At 55.1% G+C, this 19378-nt stretch overlaps 4 protein-coding genes across 4 annotated transcripts; 3 read left to right on the top strand and 1 right to left on the bottom strand.

The window, feature by feature from the left end:
- Window positions 1-415: 415 nt before the first annotated feature.
- BGZ61DRAFT_503640 (P-loop containing nucleoside triphosphate hydrolase protein) lies at window positions 416-5076 on the top strand. Its single transcript, XM_046251773.1, has 3 exons — window positions 416-788; window positions 927-1830; window positions 1883-5076. The coding sequence occupies exons 1-3, from the start codon at window positions 495-497 to the stop codon at window positions 4912-4914; spliced, it is 4230 nt and encodes a 1409-aa protein (XP_046110087.1). The 5' UTR covers window positions 416-494; the 3' UTR covers window positions 4915-5076.
- A 2911-nt stretch (window positions 5077-7987) lies between these two features.
- Window positions 7988-14635, top strand: BGZ61DRAFT_490934 (SPX domain-containing protein; the record flags this gene model as incomplete). The annotated part of the gene is made up of 9 exons (XM_046250380.1): window positions 7988-8070; window positions 8144-9296; window positions 9352-9702; window positions 9760-10537; window positions 11237-11350; window positions 11409-11449; window positions 11480-13844; window positions 13895-14003; window positions 14053-14635. 9 exons carry the CDS (start codon window positions 7988-7990, stop codon window positions 14633-14635), a joined length of 5577 nt encoding a protein of 1858 aa, XP_046110086.1.
- Window positions 14636-14872: 237 nt separating this feature from the next.
- On the bottom strand, window positions 14873-15372 carry BGZ61DRAFT_528493 (uncharacterized protein; the record flags this gene model as incomplete). Its single annotated transcript, XM_046253264.1, has 2 exons — window positions 14873-15135; window positions 15363-15372. 2 exons carry the CDS (start codon window positions 15370-15372, stop codon window positions 14873-14875), a joined length of 273 nt encoding a protein of 90 aa, XP_046110085.1.
- BGZ61DRAFT_444024 (HbrB-like-domain-containing protein) lies at window positions 15287-18576 on the top strand. Its single transcript, XM_046244938.1, has one exon. It carries the CDS (start codon window positions 15631-15633, stop codon window positions 18232-18234), a length of 2604 nt encoding a protein of 867 aa, XP_046110084.1. The 5' UTR covers window positions 15287-15630; the 3' UTR covers window positions 18235-18576.
- The last annotated feature ends 802 nt before the right edge of the window (window positions 18577-19378 follow it).

The following is a 19378-nucleotide window of genomic DNA, read 5'->3' as shown; positions in this document are numbered from 1 at the left end:
CACGGACGTCACACAAGATATCTGATTGATAGATATACGATCAGAGAAATAAGGTCGCATGGGATCCGCCGTAGCCCTGCCCGCCTTCGTATTTCTCACCACCAACTGGTCATGACTGGTGGGGGGTTCGTCCACAGAGAGCCATGATGCTTGGGTAGTCGGTTCCAAGCCGGACAGCATGCTCCTGAATGTGTCTGTCGAATTCTTCCTCGCTGGGGTCTTGATGGACTTTTGCGAGTCACCATCTACATTGGAGCGGCACATTGCCCCATTACTGCGTTTTCCCACTGGTGCCAAGACAACAAGACAACAAGACAACAAGGCAGAAGCAGGGCATGCATGAGTCCGCACTGAGCTACCTGGTCGATTTTTCCTTCATCATGGAGTCCTCCGACCCATCTTCTTTTCCTGTCAAGTTCTTCTCACCTTGAGACCATGTATTGGGCGTTGTGAGCTCGAACTTCTTTCCAACTTGACAAGGAACACTTGCGAAGATGGTGGGAGAAGACGAGAAGTCGCACGTCGTTGCTGCCAGCGACATCACCAAGGACGCTTCCAACCCCTCCTCCAACGCGGTTGTGGATGTCTCTAACAACAACTCCAAGTCCGAGGCTGACCAACACGCACCTGTCGACACTCCCAACGATGTCAGCGATGTAGCCGTCGAGGGTGCGCATAACACCGCCGACAAGGTCGTCGATCTTGATGCTTTGGCGCGACGATCATCGTTATCGTCCTCATCTTCATCGCCATCAAACCTCCAGGAACAGACCGAAGAGAAGCCCAAGGTGGGTGAAGAAGAAAAAGTCACAGAAGAGGATGAAGAGAAACACGATCCCAAACCCCGTCGCGCCAACCGCCACTTACACACATATACTAACTTGCCTCGTGTGGCCTTATAGGGCGCCTTCTTCGCTTATTTCCAGCTCCTCGTCTATGCCAACCCCAAACCATTTGACTATTTTCTGCTCGTCGGCGGCACCATTGTTGCCTGCTCCGCCGGTGCGCCCTTTCCGCTCATGGGTATCATTTTCGGTCAGCTGGTCAACGATCTCAACAACGCTTCCTGCAGCGACGGCGAGCAAGTGACGGACCAGACTCCCGAAGAGATCCAGGACAGCGTCAACAAAAAGGTCGTGATGCTCACTTACATTGCCATTGCCAGCTTCGTCCTCATCTATACTTACATCCAGACTTGGTCAATTTTCAGCCGCCGCCTCGAGACCCGTCTCCGCGACCGCTACTTCATGAAGGTCCTCCTTCAGGATGCTGCCTTCTTTGACAAGCGCCAAGCTGGAGAGATCTCATCTCGCCTCAACTCAGACATCCAAGCTATCCAGACCGGCACGTCGGAAAAGGTGGGCATCTGCATGGCGTGCACCTCCTTCTTCGTCACGGCCTATGTCGTAGCTTTCATTAAGAACACCAAGCTTGCTGCCATGCTCGTCTGCCTCATTCCGGCTTTCTTGATGCTCGCTGGATTTGGAAGTTACTTTAGTGCAAAGTTCGCGAGCAACATGTCCGATAGGATTGCTTCCGCTTCCTCCATTGCATCAGAAACCTTGTCCAACATCCCCGTGGTGCAAGCGTTTGGCGCCGGTCCCCGACTTGAGGCCATCTTCGCGTCTAGAATGGATGCAGCTAAGACGCAAGGCATCAAAAAGGCCTTTGTCGCTGCAGTCCAAGCCGGCATGCTGTACTTTATTGCCTACGCGGCCAATGCGCTCTCTTTCTGGCAGGGAAGCAAGCAGATAGCCGAAGCCATGGCCAACGACGGAAAAGGCGCCACGGTCGGTGATATCTACACTGTCATTCTCCTCCTGGTGGACGGTAAGCAACCTGTAGCCCCCCAATGCTTTACATCCACTAACAATTCGTTTAGCCTGTATCGTCCTTGGTTCCATTGCGCCCCTGCTTCCCCTTATTGGTGCCGCGGCTGGATCTTTCCAGAAGCTCCGCCAGGACATGGACAGCCCTGCTCTTATCGATGCTGGCTCGACCAAGGGCGAGAAGCTTTCGTCTGTTGAAGGATCAGTGGTGTTCAAGGATGTTTCGTTCGCTTACGTCTCGCGACCCAACCACCAGGTACTGAAGAGCGTCTCCTTTGAATGCCCGGCTGGGAAGCACACTGCCCTTGTGGGTTTCTCTGGCAGCGGCAAGTCAACTGTTGCTGGCCTGACCTCCCGACTCTACGACCCGACTGAGGGAACGGTGACGCTCGATGGTCACAACCTCAAGGATCTCAACGTCAAAGGATTGAGAAGCCACATGAGTCTTGTGCAGCAGGAACCGTCTCTGCTGGACCGCTCAATTATCGAGAACATTGCCCTTGGTATCCTAAACTCGCCTCAACCCAGTCACCACCGATTTCAGGCAACCATACTGGGATCAGGCCTTGCACAACTTGCGGCGCAGGTTCGAAACGGCCAGGATATTAATGTTATTGCCCAAAGCTTTGGCCAAGACATGTTAGACTTGCTCGAACGAGTCCAGGAGGCGGCTGGCCTAGCCGATGCGTCTAACTTCATCAGCAAGCTTGAGTACGGACTTGCAACCAAGGTTGGCACTGGTGGAAAGCTCGTTAGTGGTGGACAGCGACAGCGAATTGCCCTTGCCCGAGCTTTGATCAGGGACCCCAAGATTCTTATCCTCGATGAAGCGACGGCATCTCTCGACTCCGCTAGTGAGCACCGTATCCAGATGGCCATTGAGTCGATTGCGAAGAACCGAACCGTCATTGCTATTGCCCATCGTCTGTCCACTACCAAGAACGCCGACAACATCATTGTCATGAACCATGGCGAGATCGTCGAGCAGGGAACCCATCTGGAACTCATGGCCTTGGGAGGCTCGTACGCTGCAATGGTACGCCTCCAAACTGTGGACAAGGCAGACACAGGCTCCATGACAGGCTCCATGACAAGTACGTTGAGGGGTGATGTCATTCGGTCCGAGAAGGATTCAATCGTCGAGGAGAAGGCCATTGTCGCTGGAAAGGATGATGAGAAGAAGACTGATGGTAAGAAGGACGAGTCCAAGACTAAAGACGCCAGTCCTAGTGAGGACCCCGCCCTCGACTCCAATAAGTCCCCGTGGGAGGTCATCAAGAGTGTTTCTGGCATGGCACGATCCCATCTACTACTCATCATCGTTTCTCTGTTCGCCGCTACCATTGTGGGCATGACTTTCTCGTCGTCCGGTCTCATCTTCGGCCACACAGTCGAAAGAATCAGCCCATGCAACCCCGCCGAGGACATCATCGAGGCCGGCAAGTTCTTTGGAGGCATGTGGTTCCTGATTGCTTGCGCCGAACTCCTGGCCAACACTACGAGCTGGACCGGGTTTGGCACCTTGGCCGAGAACCTGCTCTACAAGATCCGTGTCCTCTGCTTCCGTTCCCTCTACAAGCAGGATTTGGACTGGCACCAGTCGGAGGGCCGAACCCCGACTGCCCTCATGTCTGCCATCACCACGGACGCCGCAGCCGTTGGCGGCTTCAGTGGCTCCATCATCGGAACGATCTTCTCAATCGTGGTCAATTTCCTCATCGCCATCATCATGTCGCACATCATTGCTTGGAGAATTGCCATTGTCTGCTTGGTCATCGTGCCTCTCCTTCTAGGTTCCGGAATTATGCAGATGCGGTCGCTCTCCCAGTTCGAGCGACGACATGCCGGTGCATTTTCTGGCGCCGTCGGCATCTCGGTAGAGGCCGTCAACTCGTTCAAGACCATTTCGTCTCTGTCCATCGAGGATGAGGTCATGGGAACCTACGGCCGAGCACTCAGGGCGCCTCGTAAGGAGATCTTCTGGTCGTCTGCCTACGCCAACTTCTGGCTCTCCATCGCCAACAGCACTAGCAACCTGATTTACGCCTTTGCATACTGGTGGGGATCCACGCAGATTACCCAAGGAAAGGCCACGCAGACTCAGTTCTTCATCCTCCTCCTTTGCATGCTCGTCAGCGCCCAGCTATGGGGTCAGATGTTCAGTCTGGCACCAGAGGTATCCCGAGCGAGAGCCGCAGCCTCGAGAATCCTGAGCTTGATCGATATCGGTTTTTCCAAGGACCAGGCTAAGAAGGGCAAGGTTCTCCCAGCAACTTTGCATAATGAGAAGGATATCGAAGCTAGGGCAGAGGCCCCGCTGAAGAGCAATGGCAGTAAGGGCGCCACCATTGTTTTTAAGGATGTGGCGTTTGCCTACCCAGCTCGGCCGCATATCCAGATTCTCACAGGCATGTCCTTTACCATCTCGTCTGGTCAGTTTATCGGTCTTGTCGGACCATCCGGGGCCGGCAAGTCGACCATCATGTCTCTTGTCCAGCGGATGTACCGGCCCCTGAGCGGAACGGTTGAGATCAACGGGATGGATATCTGTGCGCGTGAAGGCACCGAGTTCCGCAACGACATTGCCGTCGTGCCCCAGGACTGCGCACTCTTCGATGGTACGGTCCGCTTCAACGTGGGACTGGGCTCAACTCCCGACCACGAGGCGACGGATGAGGAGATCGAAGAAGCTTGTCGATTGGCCAACATTCACGATACGATCATGGGACTTGCCAACGGCTACGATACCGAATGCGGACCTAACGGATCCCGCCTATCTGGAGGACAGCGACAGAGACTTGCCATTGCGCGAGCTCTAGTGCGAAAGCCCAAGCTACTCCTTCTCGACGAGAGCACGAGCGCTCTGGATGCAGAGAGCGAGCGAGCGCTTCAGGAAGGACTAGAGCGTGTGGCACGCGGCATCACGGTGATTGCCATTACCCACCGCCTTCATACGGTCCGCAAGGCAGATGTCATCTTCGTGGTGGAGGGTGGAAAGGTGGTCGAGAAGGGTCGCCATGAAGATTTGGTGGAGAGGAGCGAGTCATACCGAACTAATGCTCTTCAGCAGATGCTTGAAAACTAAAGGACCTAGCTAACAGTGGAAATGGGACAGAGAGACAGCTAAATGAACCATAGACTCATTGAGATACCCAGCACAGCTGTAATAGGAGGAGACAAGGGATTTTGTCTTTCAACACGAGAGCTCCTTGTAAAGGAATAAGAAAACTGGTTGAATGCAAATATTAGGATAATCACTTCACATTTCGTCTTGATTAGGTGAGTTTCGTAGAGTAGGACGGCATGATGGTAGTCAATGATTCTCAACCCCGGTTGTGGATCGCTTAGATCATATGATCAAGTCTCAGCCAAGGAGGCATGTGACATTTCCGCCCCGCCAGAATGCGAATCTAGAGGAGGTTCCCTAGGGCCATTGCTAAAGCTAGAGATCTCTATTGTTTAGTATGAATATGATGTTCACGGCTATCACAAGACAAACTAGCTTAGTACCTAACTGTGTAAACAGCGCCGTCTGCAAAGAGTTGAAGCGCAACTAGACAGGTCCTAGACTTCTGGCGTATGACTGTCCGAAATAGGGCGACTAGAGTAAGTTAGTTAAGCTCCCAGACAGCATAAGCGACCAAAATGAATTGACTGCACCGCCCTTGTGGTCGGTCATCCGCAGTCTCATTCATCAATAAGCAACTAGTTAATAAGTGAGACAGGCGGTCAGCTTGTGACGCGAGTGTGCGGGCGCGGTGAACGGAGCGGCCTGAGTGCAAAGTTTAAACCGCAAGGGGTAGACAACCCTGATGGGCCCCACTATGCCCCTGGAGAAAAGAAACAGGTATTGGTTTTGGGGGTGAAGAATAAATAGCTGTTATGGAAAATAGGAGGACAATAATTGGGAAGCGGAGGCCCTCTCGAATGTTGTTTGGTTGTTACTAAATGTGGCTGAAATATGGCCGTGACTTTGGCTGGGCGCGGGTAGTCCATACAAATATCATGAGTTATTAGCAATCTCGTATACCTCGAAGGAAGCTTGATAAGAGCGCTAGGGGAGTGTGGCCGGTTCGGTTACGTATTGCGGAGATTTATGTTGGTCAAACCCATGGAACGCACAAGCTTTATCGTCTGTCATACCTGGGACAGCGGGCAGGTCGTGTTCATCTCAGCCATCTGGACACAAAATTGCAAACCCGATCCGCCGGTGAGTGGAAGCCAGTCTATGCAGATTTTAGGTCGGGCACTACTGCGCGGCTGGCATCATGACGGGCTAGAATGTGCTTGCATTAGGGTCTGATTTATTTGGATCATGTGTGTGCGTGCAGTGCGTGTGTGTGGGTTGGTTGGTAGGCAGTTGGCTAATTCGTGCTGAGGAACGCCTAGGAACTGACGGCCGTTGAAGCGTCTCGGGCTCTTCCCGGATGGTCGGAATCCACGTGAAAAGAGTCTCAGCGTCTCATCCCGTTGCGTTCCCTTGCGAGGAGGAGCGTTATACATAGTACGAGGGATGGGGGAATGGGGCTAAGAAACGGAACAAGATGGGGCACAAAATGCGTGCATGTCATGCAAAACACTTGATAGATATTTCTGATCATGACCACGAGACCATGCGCCGGAATCCGGATCGGGGCGCCAGAAGTTGCATTGGGCTTGGTCAGGAGACTTCAGCTTCGGGATCATGGATGGCAGCTGAAGCATCTCTGGCATCTGTGGGCGTTCTGCATGGGTGCTGCAAGTTTCTGCAGGCCTTCTGCGGCTCGGTCAACGGAAGCAGTTTTAGACGCCACTGGACATGGGAGAAGCAGAGATGTGGCCTATGAGACGCCGTGGGTATGTATGATGTCGCGATGGCGGTTGATGAGTGGTCAGTTCCCTTCCGCAGCGCGCACCGCCATCCCACTCTGCATGGGATGGGATGCCTTCCGTACAGTCTGTACTGTAAGAGCCCCTTGTCGTCCGCTGTGCCCTGCCAGGTATCATCATCATGATGTCTGCCGCAAAATGCACTGTCCGTCATGCCGTGCCTGCTGTGTCCTGTTGTGCCTTGCGGGCCTATAAAGCAACTCCGGGAAACCTGTTTATGCAATGCAATGTAGTCTTCCCGTCTCAGGGCTCTTGGCAGGGAGGCTGTACCTACCTAGCTACAGTGGCCTCTAGGGGTGTTCCAGCTGTCCCCCACCTCACAGGGCCAGACGTAATTACGACGTGGTCGTACAGGTACAGCACCGTGCTGCGCAGCGCCTCCTTCACCCTCATCCGCACTGCGTCGCATCTTCTAAACTCTCCAGCACACTCAATGTGCCTGTGACCAAGAACCCCACGCCGGACCGCCCCCATCATTATCGTCCGCCGTCCGCCGTCCAACCGTCCAGCCCGTGGTTGAAGCGTGGCACCTAGTTAGTAGGCGGGACTGGGACCTGGGAGGGGCCTCGCTCGTCCAGGAGGGCCAATCCCTAAATCCGGAGGCTTTACTGGCGCGCCGCCCGCTGCTACACACCACGGCATCCTCCCCCCGACCCAAGAGGCCCACGAAGCAAGAATCCGACGAACGAGACGAAGGCGCAAGAGAATCCAGACGGGGCTGCGCGGACCGTGACACATTGACCCCCCCCTCCTTCCGTCTGGATCGGCCTCTTGATCAGGCTTCACGAACGCTCCACGAATAGCTGCTCCGCTCAAGAAAAGAGACTCCCGCTCGCGCTCCCCCCCCAAGACTCCGCTCTCGCGATAAGAGACAGGGCACACGACCTCTCTCCCTTTTTATTCACCGAGTCGCCATCATTCCGACCTCGACTCCCCTCGCGAATCCCTCCTCCGTTCCCAGCGCCGTCCCTGTCCCCGACGACGTCGCTGCTGCCACGCCTGCCACCGCAAGCCGCCCTGGCCGTCACCACCATAACCAAGCCCCGACAGGCCAAGGTGGACGAGGAGGGATTGTAACTCCGACGACCGTGCGAGACAGAGACGACCTCGCGCTAGCTCGTCGCGAGAACACCAAACCCATCGCGCACTCCAAACAGCACACGGCTGACGACGAGTACGAGCTTGACGAATACCCGCCGATACAGGCCAGTCACGAAGCGGCCGAGCGCGAGTCCCACAGACAGGCGAAACGAGACGAGAAGCGCCGGTGGCTCGAGGAACAAGACGAGATGAAGTTCTCCCACAGCATTCAGTTCAATGCTGTCCCGGACTGGAGTAGCTACTACATTGCCTACAGCAACCTTAAGAAGCTGTGCGTCGCCCTCCCCTGCTGCCACTCCGGCCATATCCAATTGCCCACCCGCTAACCCTGATGCTCCTCCTAGAATCTACCAGCTCGAAAAGTCCGTCCACCAGACTCGATCTGGCGATGCCGAATCCAGACCTCTCATCGGCCATGAAAGTCCTGAGGATGTCTTCTCCAGTGCCCTCAGCCTAGAGCTCGAAAAGATCTGCTCCTTCTACACCTCGAAAGAGACCGAGCTCCTCGACGAGGCCGCCCAACTCCTCAGCGATGTCGGTGACGAAGTGGCCCTCGAAGACCGACCTTACCTACGTCGCCTATCCTCTTCCGAAACCCAGCGTGTGCAAAACACTCGCTCGCGGAGCCCACTGAGCCGCAGCTCTGATAACGATGACAGCGGCAGCGATGAGGACGAGACGACTGGCCTGACTAGGCGGAGGGGCAGCGGTCGGAAGAAGAGCCTGCCTGTTGTCAAGCCTATACAATCGGACATGAGTGCGTCTACCGAGTTCGGTCGCGGGACTAGGAGACAAAGCGGCACGGCAGACGACTACGGCGACCAGGCCATGATGTTCTCCTCAGGACTCTTCTCGTCAGGCATCATGCTCAAGAAGCGCATCATCAGCCTCTACGTCCAGCTGTGCGAACTCAAGTCCTACATCCAGCTCAACCGCACTGGTTTCAACAAGGTCCTGAAGAAGTTCGACAAGATCCTCGACAAGGAACTCAAGGCTAGCTATATCCGAGCCCACGTCGACTCGGCCTACCCCTTCCAAGACGAGACCAAGCGCACTATCGAGGAGAACATTTACAATATGGAAAAGGCCTACTCCGAGGTCGTCACCGACGGTGACTTGCCCCTAGCCCGCAAGGACCTACGATCTCATCTCCGAGAACACGTCGTGTGGGAGCGCAACACAGTCTGGCGAGATCTCATTGGTATCGAGCGCAGGGCTGAGGCAGCAGGTCTGGGACAGTCGCTGCTGGGACAGGAGCGCTCTATTGCTTCTAGGAGACTACAGGGCGACGAGGCCAAGGCTCCCTTGACGACACGGATTCCCACGCCGTTTGGAAGCTTCACGCTACCCCCATGGCTGGCTAGCTCGTCGCTGTGGACGCTCATTATGTGCATCGGCGTCTTCCTCGTCCTCCTACTTCTCCCCATAATGGAGAAGCCCGAGCAGCAGAACTGCCTGGCAATGCTGATCTTTGTCAGTTTGCTGTGGGCTACCGAGGTGAGTCCTGGTACATCATTCTAACCAAGTATCTACGAAACTGACATTGTGGTAGACTCTCCCTCTATTTGTGACATCTCTGATGATCCCCTTTCTCTCCGTTGTTTTGAATGTTGTCCGAGATGAGACGCCTGGCAAGACCCATAGGCGTCTTGGTTCCAAGGAGGCAACTTCGGCGATCTTTGCGGCCATGTGGACCCCCGTCATCATGCTGCTACTCGGCGGCTTCACCCTGGCTGCTGCATTATCCAAGTGCACAATTGATAAGCGATTAGCGACCCTAGTTCTCAGCAAGGCCGGCACTCAACCGAGAACGGTGCTAATCGCCAACATGTTCGTGGCTGCCTTTGCGTCCATGCTCATCAGCAATGTAGCGGCACCAGTGCTCTGCTATTCTATCATTGAGGTGAGTTGATTTTCAAACTAGAGATATTAAATGATGCACAAACTAACATTTTGGTAGCCCATGTTAAGGACATTGCCTTCGGATTCAAACATGTCCAAGGCCGTTATTATCGGCATTGCTCTCGCCTCCAACATTGGCGGTATGCTGTCCCCAATTGCATCGCCGCAAAACGTCGTGGCTATGGGGATCATGCAGCCCGCACCCACCTGGCTTCAGTGGTTCTTTATTGTCATCCCCGTCGGAGCTGTTTCCCTCTTTCTGATCTGGTTCCTCCTCCTTGTAACGTTCCAACCCGGCAAGGGTACGACGATTGCTCCGATCCGGCCGGTCAAGGAGAAGTTTACGGGTGTGCAATGGTTCGTGACTATTGTGACCCTCGTGACCATTGCGTTGTGGTGCGGGAGCCACCAGCTAGAAGGCATCTTTGGAGACATGGGTGTCATCGCCATCATTCCCATTGTCCTCTTCTTTGGAATCGGAATCCTGACCAAGGAGGACTTCAACAACTTCCCCTGGACCATCATCATTCTCGCCGCCGGAGGTTTGTCGCTGGGCAAGGCGGTTCGATCCTCCGGTCTTTTGCACACTCTCGCCGAGATTGTTTCCCACAAGGTTGAGGGCATGAGCCTCTATGGCGTTCTGGTTGTCTTCTCGAGCCTGATCCTGGTTATCGCCACGTTCATTAGCCATACCGTGGCTGCCCTGATCTTCCTTCCTCTTGTCTTCGATGTCGGTATGGCCATGGATCAACCTCACCCCAACCTGCTGGTTATGGGCGGTGTGCTCATGTGCAGCGCTGCCATGGGCTTGCCTACGAGTGGATTTCCCAACATGAGTAAGTTTGAGCTGTATCTTAATTTTTGAACTGAACTAACACACAGTAGCTGCGATCATGAAGGAGGATCCATTTGGCCAGCGGTATCTGCAAGTTAAGCACTTCATCAGCCGCGGTGTGCCGAGCAGTCTCCTCACTCTCGTAGTCGTAGTCACGCTAGGCTACGGAATTATGCAAGTTGCAGGACTGGATTAGTTGACGAAGGATGGTTGATTGCCTGACAAGTAGAATGCGTAACCGGAAGTAGGGTGTGTCTCGGGTTGTGCTTCTTCTGGGCTCCGGTGTTATTTTCTCTATTTCCTTTAGAATTTGGAATGGCTCCATATCGGCTCGGGATGGCTTATAATTCATTCATAGACGAGGCGTGGGATAGACCGGCACCTACCGATATCGCTCAGGTAGACATTGGATGTGTTCTGACAGTAAATTCTGGCATTGAATGTAAAGGTGCGAGTTCACACTGTTGCACTGTGCATATGCAGGAAGCTCTGGCCATCCGGCAACTGACGTCGACGTTCCCTCCCGCCTCCGACGGCCTGTCACTACCCGACGACTCCAATTGCATCACAAGAGCGCAGGCAACCGCGAAACGAACCGGCGACAACACTGCATCGCCTCCTTTGCACTACTTCGTCTGCTTCAGAGGGCTCCCGCTTGTTCTCAGTCCCCCGAGACCCTTCTGATGCGCCTCGCTTCCAGATAGCCCCATCAGCTTGGAGCTGGCCGGCGCCATGCTCTCCGCCTTCACAGCCCGCCCCATCATCGAGCTGCGGCAGCGGGACAGGTCCAAGATCGAGACCATTTTGGCTTACGGTATGCGCGCGTCCTTGTAATCTTCTTGGTGAGAGCTTTGATTGACTAGGAACTACAGGTGATCGTGTTCTTGTCGGCCTCAACAGTGGCGCCCTCAGGGTCTACCGCCTCAACGACCTTCCCCCCCAGCCGCCCAACGGCAACGGCCACACGCCGGCCCCCGACCCCGATGCCGCCCCTACGACGCCCCCGGCCAACGGGGATACTCCCTCGACAACATCTTCCCTGAGGCCGACGGACCTTCTGCGTGAGGTAGACCGGTTCTCTACGCGCGCCATCGAGCAGCTCGCCATCATAAAAGAAGCCAACACGATCGTGTCGCTATCCAACTACCACATCTCCCTGCACGATCTGCAGACCTACGAGCTCATCGAGACCCTATCCCGAACCAAGAACGCGTCGTGCTTCGCCGTAACATCCAACATCGTCAAGGATGCCGACACTGGCATCCCAGAGATCATCAGCCGGCTGGCCGTTGCGGTCAAACGACGCCTACTACTGTGGGCGTGGCACGAGAGCGAGCTGTCGGAGGATGTCGGTGAGGTCCTGCTGTCCGAGTCCATAAGGTCAGTGACTTGGGCGAGCGCCACTAGGTTGGTGTGTGGCATGAATGGCGGCTACGTTATGGTCAATGTCGTCACCCGCGAGATCGAAGAGATTGTGAGTCCTGGAGCCGGACCGGCAGCTGGTCAGACGAGCCGCTTCGGTGCTATGAGTAGCGCTGGCATGGGATACATGGGCTTGGGAGGATATATGCCCAAGCCACTGGTGGCGAAGTTGGCGGACGGAGAGCTGCTGCTGGCCAAGGATATCAACACGCTGTTCATCGACGACAATGGAAAACCCCTCGAAAAGAGACAAATTCCGTGGCAGTCGGCTCCTGATTCCATTGGATACTCGTATCCGTACATCCTGGCTTTACAACCGCCTTCCAAAGGCTCCTTGGAGGTACGGAATCCAAACACCTTGTCGCTGCTCCAGAACATATTACTACCGGGCGCTGCCCAACTACATTTCCCACCACCGACGGTCAGTTTGGCCCATGCGGGTAAGGGATTCCACATCTCGAGCGATCGATGTGTCTGGAAAATGGGTGCGACGGACTACGACTCACAAATCCAAGAGCTTGTTGATGGTGACAAATTCGACGAAGCCATCAGTATCATGGGCATGTTAGAAGATGCCTTGCTAAATGATAAGACGGAGACCCTTCGGGAGGTCAAAATGCTGAAGGCAGAGACGCTGTTCAAGAGGAAGAGGTACCGCCAGGCAATGGATCTCTTTAACGAGGACGACGTACATGCCCCACCTGAGCGCGTGCTGAAGCTATTTCCTCCGCAAATTGCAGGAGAGCTTTCTGCTTGGACAGGTCATGAAGAAAAGCCAGAGGAGGATGCACCTGAGACTCCAAAGAAGTCGAACGGGTCACAACGAAATAGCTCCGACACCCCTGAAAGACCTACTGACCCTACATCATCACCAAACGTGGGTGGTTTTGCCAAGTTGTTGATGGGAGGCGGCAGGAAGCCCCAAGCTGATGCTACATCTATTTCCTCTTCAAGAAAGGACAGTACTGATGCTGAGGACGGGGCGAGTGTCAAGGAGACGCCGCCAAAGGAAGATAGGCGACTTGATGGAAAGGACTTGATGAATGCAGTCTTGGAGTTGAACAGCTATCTAGCTGGAACTCGAGCTCGTCTACAGAGAGTCCTCGATCCCGTCACGGGAAACCTAAAGCCCAAGGCCGACCGAAGCGGTACCCCTGAGGAGGAAGTGGAGAACTTCCTAAGGACGAGTCTCGATGAATCAGAAAAGCAGCTCGAGGAGGACCTGCGAAATACCTTCCGCCTAGTCGATACGACGCTGTTCCGCGCTTACATGTACTCGCGACCGACCTTGGCCAGCTCACTATTCCGCATCCCCAACTTTTGCGACCCCGAGGTGGTCAACGAGAAGCTTCTAGAGCATAACAGGTACACGGAGCTGGTTGACTTCTTCTACGGCAAAAAGCTACACAAGGAAGCCCTGGAACTGCTACGAAAATTTGGTTCAGCGGAATCCCCAGATGATGCTGCCCCAACCCTTCATGGACCAGGCCGCACGATCCAGTACCTCAAGAGCCTTCCTCCGTCGGAAATCAACCTTATTCTGAAGCATGCGGAGTGGACTCTCAAGGCCAGCCCAGACCAAGCGTTGGAGATTTTCATCGGTGATACCGAGAACGCGGAGACGCTGCCGCGAGAACAGGTCGTGGCCTTTCTCCATGCGGTCGATACAAAACTCGAGGGCAAGTACCTGGAGCACATCATCAACGAGCTAGAGGACATGACGCCGGACCTACACAACCGCCTTGTCGAACTTTATGTCAAAAATCTCAAGGGAGGAGAGAGGAACAAGGAATGGAACGCGTTGATGGAGCGGTTTGTAGCATTCTTGAGGGAGTCACGGCAGGTTTACAGTTTGAGCAAAGCATTTGGACTGATTCCAAGAGATGGTAGGATATTCTGCCCCAGTCTTGCTGGCTTGCTGCTAACATTAATATAGACCCGGCGTTCTACGAGGCGCAGGCCGTGGTGCTCAGTAACATGGGCCAACATAAACAGGCATTGGAGATTTACGTCTTCAAGATGAAAGATTACGTCAAGGCTGAGGAGTATGTAACCGGTCCACCAGTGGGGATGATTCTTGCTAATAAGTAACAGCTACTGCAATCGCGTTCACATGGATAGTCCTCCGCCATCTCAGGCAAACAACACTTCAGACGACCCAGAAAACACCACGCCGTCCATTTATCACACCCTTCTTTCGCTATACCTCCAGCCAACTCCGCCGAACCAGCCCAACTTGGAGCCCGCTCTCGATCTGCTTTCTAAGCACGGGTCTCGTCTACCTGCAACATCGACATTGGGTCTAATCCCCGATGAGCTTCCCGTCAGCTCGCTGGAGTCGTACTTCCGTGGTCGAATAAGGTCGGCCAACACTCTTGTCAACGACTCCCGTATCGCCGCAGGGTTGCGCAAGTCGGAGGGAATCTCCATCGCGGCGCGACTACACCTAGGCGACGATGCGCCAAACGGCCAAGGTGGACGCAACCGGCACGTAGCCATCACGGAGGAGCGGCACTGTGTCGTGTGCCACAAGAAACTAGGCGGCGGCATGCGCATCGGTGGGAGCGTGGTGGCGGTCCTGGCGGACAACACAGTGGTGCACTATGGCTGTCTGAACCGAGTGACGGGGAACAAGGTGGATTCGTCGCGGGCGCCTAGCTGGGGCAGAGGGTTCTAGATATCCATTTCTTTTTCTTTCTTTCTGCTTGTCTTGTCGTGTATGGGAGCATCCATCGGGGTGAGTTGTTGCTTGTTCATGCATTGAGTTGAAGGGGTTTTTGAGGAGCATTTGCATGGGTTGGATCCGGTGGCAGGCAGCCAGCATGATTTAGCAATACCCAAATAAACCCACATCTAGGTTACTGTTGAGATTCATGGCGAGAGAAGCGGCTTGTGATCCGAGTTGCGGCGAAACTCAGTCCTCATCCTCCTGGACCTCCTCGCCGTAGTTCTCCTCCTCCTTGGCGTCGTCGATGAGGCCATTCTTGGAAGCTGCGTCGCGGGCCTTGTCCTCTTCCATACGGGAAGTGAGCTCCTTGTTGATATGGACCTGGGCGTCGGTGACGGCGGTGCGGAGCGCGGCGAGGTAGGATGTCTTGCCGGCGACGGAGGGGGGTGATTGCAGGGCGGGGAGGGAGGTGCTGATGGTGAAGGGGTCGCTGGTGGGCGAGGAGTAGGCTGCGGTGAGAGAGTTGGAGGCCATTTTGGACGAGCCTCAAGGGTCTTGAGGGTTGGTTTTGACGAATTGGTTGGTGATATCAAATTGTCGTCGTTCTTTAATCGTGGTTGAATGGGAGTTTTTGTAAGCGGGCAGTGGTGGTGTTTTGTTGGACTTGGCGCGGGGTTGAGCGCCACATGTCATTTATGTGTGGATGCAGGGACATGGGCTCAGCAGCCAAGCTTACATACATCCATGCTGCATCTGAACTCGTATCTGAACAAGCATTCAACCTTCAACCTTCTCCTGCGGCCACCGCGACAATCCTCTCGACACGCATCTAAAACCGCAAGCACGACCGGCCGTTGCATTACCCAGCGGCACACCAATCTGAGCCACTCTCGACGCGCCCTCGCGATCCTCCAATCACCCAGGGGCCCTCAGACCCCTCGAGCGACGGCCCGCGCTAGAATTATGATCAACATGTAACCACGCCGCCTCGCGCATCAACGACTATGCAACCGACACGACCCCAGCAGCCCCGGGGCCCCGGCAGCTTCAACCCGCTCTCCGGCAACCCGTCGCAGCCGTCTCAGGCGTCTACGTCGTCACGACCTCCCTTGCGCCGCGTCGAGTCCTCGGACAGCGAAGACAACAACAACAAGAACAACAACCCTCCTCCAAGACCGTCCATCACCATCCCCAGATCCCGCCCCTCGCAGCAGCCGCAGGCCTCGTCGCCGGCGACGCCCATCTACGCCCAGTTCGCCTCGCACGCCAACTCGAGCACCTCCAGCCTGCAGCAACACCACCAGCATTTCTCGCGACCCGCCGCCTCGCGCGCCGTCACCCAAGGCTCCCCGGGGGGACCGCTGCTCAAGGGGCACTCGCGCAAGCACTCGGCCACGCAGGGCATGTTTGAGCCCACGCTGCCGTCCACAAGTACCTCGAACCTTTCGTCGCACGTCGGCATGAACCACCACGCCGGACCGCCCTCCACATCGTCCGCCGCGGCTGCTGCTGCGGCGGCGGCGGCGTCGAACTCGGCGGCAGCGGCCATGTCTGCGAGCCAGATGGCCGCGCAGGCCGCCGTCATGTCCCACCAGAACAATATGCACAGCCGGCAACGCTCTCAGACGGTGCCGTTTCCTGGCGACGCCAACGAGGGCATTCGGCGCGGCAGCGGGAGCAAGGGACCCTCCGGTCCGCCCATGCTGAGCCTGACGGAGGCGAGCGCTCCGCGGGATACCGGGTTTGGAAACCACGGCGGACACTCTGATCGATATGGCAGTTCTCACTCCTCCGCCGCGACTGCGGCAGCCAATGTGGTGTTTCCACGGTCCGGACACAACTCTCCTCGAGGCCCGCACTCCGTATCGCCGCAGCCTTATTCCCAACAACCTCCACCCCCACCACCGGCGTCAGAGAAGCCTGGGGCGACTAAGCCCAAGGTCAAGCTCTTCTCTCGCCCTGGCAAGATTAGCACCAAGGGCGAGACCAAGGAGAAGCCGTTGCCTAGCCCGGGCAAGATTGGGTCGGCTCTGTCTGCGCTCCAGCGCGGCAACTTCAGCACCACCAGTCTAGTCGAGGCGAGCAATCAGTCCATGTACAGCATGAACAACTCGTCGTCGGCTACTATTCGGCCTGTCGATTCACAGATGGACGAGAAAGAAAAGGGAAAGGAAAAGGAAAAGAAACATCACTTCCTATCACGGCAGAAGAACAAGCTCAAGGATGAGTATCATCTCCCGCTCTCATCGGCCGCCAGCAATTCGAGGCCAACCGACCCGAATGCGCCAAATCCCCTTTACAACTTCAACATTCCCCCGAGCCCCGGACCAAATTCGACCAGTTTTGCCAAGACAAAGAAGGAAAAGAAGCTTGCTGAGCGCTCCGAGGCTCGCCTTGAGAGCGAGGGAAGCTTCAGTCTACAGAGCGAATGGCCCGGTCCGAGCAGTTTACCGTCGTTATCCCAGCAATCAACTATGTACGAACCCATCGACCCTGGGAAACTTGGCCTTCAGAACATGTCGCTGGACGACGCCTGGCCAGTCCTCAAGGCCAAGCTGCTGGTCATCTTTGAAGGCGAGGATCTTCGACCCACAATCGAAGATTTCAACAAGGTGGTTCAGATGCACATCAAATGGTGCATGCACCGGCGGTCACCAAATGCCATGCTCGAGGACCTCAGGGATCTATTGTCGACAGGCTTCTCTTCCTTAGACCGCACGCTGCGGAAGACGCCAGAGGATCGCTTCATCCCAGTGCTAGTTGAGCTCTGGATATTCACCTTTACATCCATCTTACCATATTTGCAGGCCGTTTTCCTGCCGCTCGACCTCGAAGTTTCGGGCTGCGGTACAATCATGACCGGAGAGCAGGCCCGGGACTTCTGGGGCGGCGTCATATCGTCCTCGTCGTCGAACAAGCCGGCGCGGGTGACTCCAGCAGCGACGGTGCTTGATGTCAGGAGGTTGGTGCTCATCGCGTACAGAGATATCGTTATTCTCCCTCGCTACGAGACCCTCAAGACCATCTTCTCCCGCCTATCTTTGGAGATCCTGCCATCCTCCCTAGCCAATACAGCACTATCATCTCCTCCCCAGGACGCTATCCTGTCCACCTCCCCCTCAGAGTCCTTCACCTCGATGGCCCGCCCCGGCACTGCCATGTCGCTGGATCCATCCAACGCGTCGTACAACTCGAACAGCACGACGCTACTGGGCGAAGGTTCAGCGGGAGGCCGCAGCCGCGCCATCAGCAACGTCAGCTTTGGCAGCCACGGAAGCGATGGCGTATTGCGCCCCTTCACACCCTCAGGCAGCATGCCACCGCCTCCGGGGCTAGGCAGCGTGCGTGAGCGCGAGCAGAACGTCGACGACTCCAAGCACGTTACCGACATGGTCGGCCGCATGCTGCAGTGCATGAGCGTGCTGTCGAGTCTGGGTGGCGTCGCGGCCGGCGACCCCAACGACGAGGGCAGCGCCAAGATGGTCGAGCTGTGCAAGATGCTCAAGCTCAACTGGCTGGGTCGCGGCAGGACGGGACGGAATCGGAGAGGCATTGTTGGCGGGAGGGTGAGGAGGGAGGATCTAAGAGATGAGCTGCGCGTTGCTTGAGTGAAGTCATCATGAACAGATATTTAGCACACCTTCTGTAAGGATTTGGGAGCCTATGGCTATTGTATGAGAAATGGGATTGACGGATATTGCCTTGGGAAAGGTAGACAGACAGATGAAATGACGAAGCGTTGACATCCAGCGCAATTTGCAATTCAGACTGCATGGGGTTACATCTCGACTCTCAAAGCTCGATACTCATCTAAACAGGAACATATATTTCACACATTACAAGCGAAAAGTTGTCACGATTGGAGCACTTTAAGATTTGGTGACACAATGCTTCATTTATTTTCAGGTACATAATGTTGCCACGCGTGGGGCGGTTATGATTTTGCTGCAAACTTTTCCTCCTGTTAGCTTCGTATTCGAAGATGGATTTTTGGACAACAAAACGGATCATAGGTATGTGATAAGACATCCAAGGAAGTGCATAACCTTCATCTGTCCCAAAAAAGGCTCAATGGGACTCAAGTGGAAACTGCGAATGTGGTGGAAAATTTCATCATTTCACGGGGTGGTATTGTGGAGATGAAAAAAAGATGTACTCACAAATTAGATGCTTCACATGCTCTGGGTGAGCTATGTTGGCGTTAGTGACTAGGTGTAGCAATAGCCGAGATCTATAGGCAACAGTTGTTAGCAACGCTGCAGACACCAAAGATTGCAAAAAATGTGAGGTGTGATGTGTAGTCAGACAAGATACTGGCAAGTAACAGGCCTAGGGCCCGAACAGGCTGAATTTCTTCATAGGCGATTCAGTTGGGAAAAGAAGACTTTTGTTAAAGTGTCATCATTCAAGAGGGGTGGGTGCGATGCAGGAGCGAGGAATTGGAATCTTACCATCAAAGATGCGTGGCGGCTTGGGAGTGCCTGTCCCGGAAGGGAAAATTGCATCCAAACGCGTCAAACCAGCGCGTTCGCTCTCAGACCATCGCTGCGAGACGCTTTCAACTGCAGCTGCTCCAAATCGCAAAGCGGCGTTTGCAGAGTCGTCGGAGTCTCGAGCGTGTTCGTCAAGCTCCCAGTAGCAGAGCTGTTGAGTGTGGAAGGGAATACTGAGGAAGGAAAGAAGTTTGCGGCTCACGGCGAAGCTTGATATTGGAAGACAGTGCCAGCAAAAATTTTCCGCAACGCCAAACAC

This window comes from Ilyonectria robusta (assembly GCF_021365365.1).
Source record: "Ilyonectria robusta strain PMI_751 chromosome Unknown BGZ61scaffold_3, whole genome shotgun sequence".
In the NCBI taxonomy this organism is placed as follows: Eukaryota; Fungi; Ascomycota; class Sordariomycetes; order Hypocreales; family Nectriaceae; genus Ilyonectria; species Ilyonectria robusta.
Note: the sequence above shows the minus strand (reverse complement) of the source record. Positions and strands in the feature narration are given on the sequence as shown.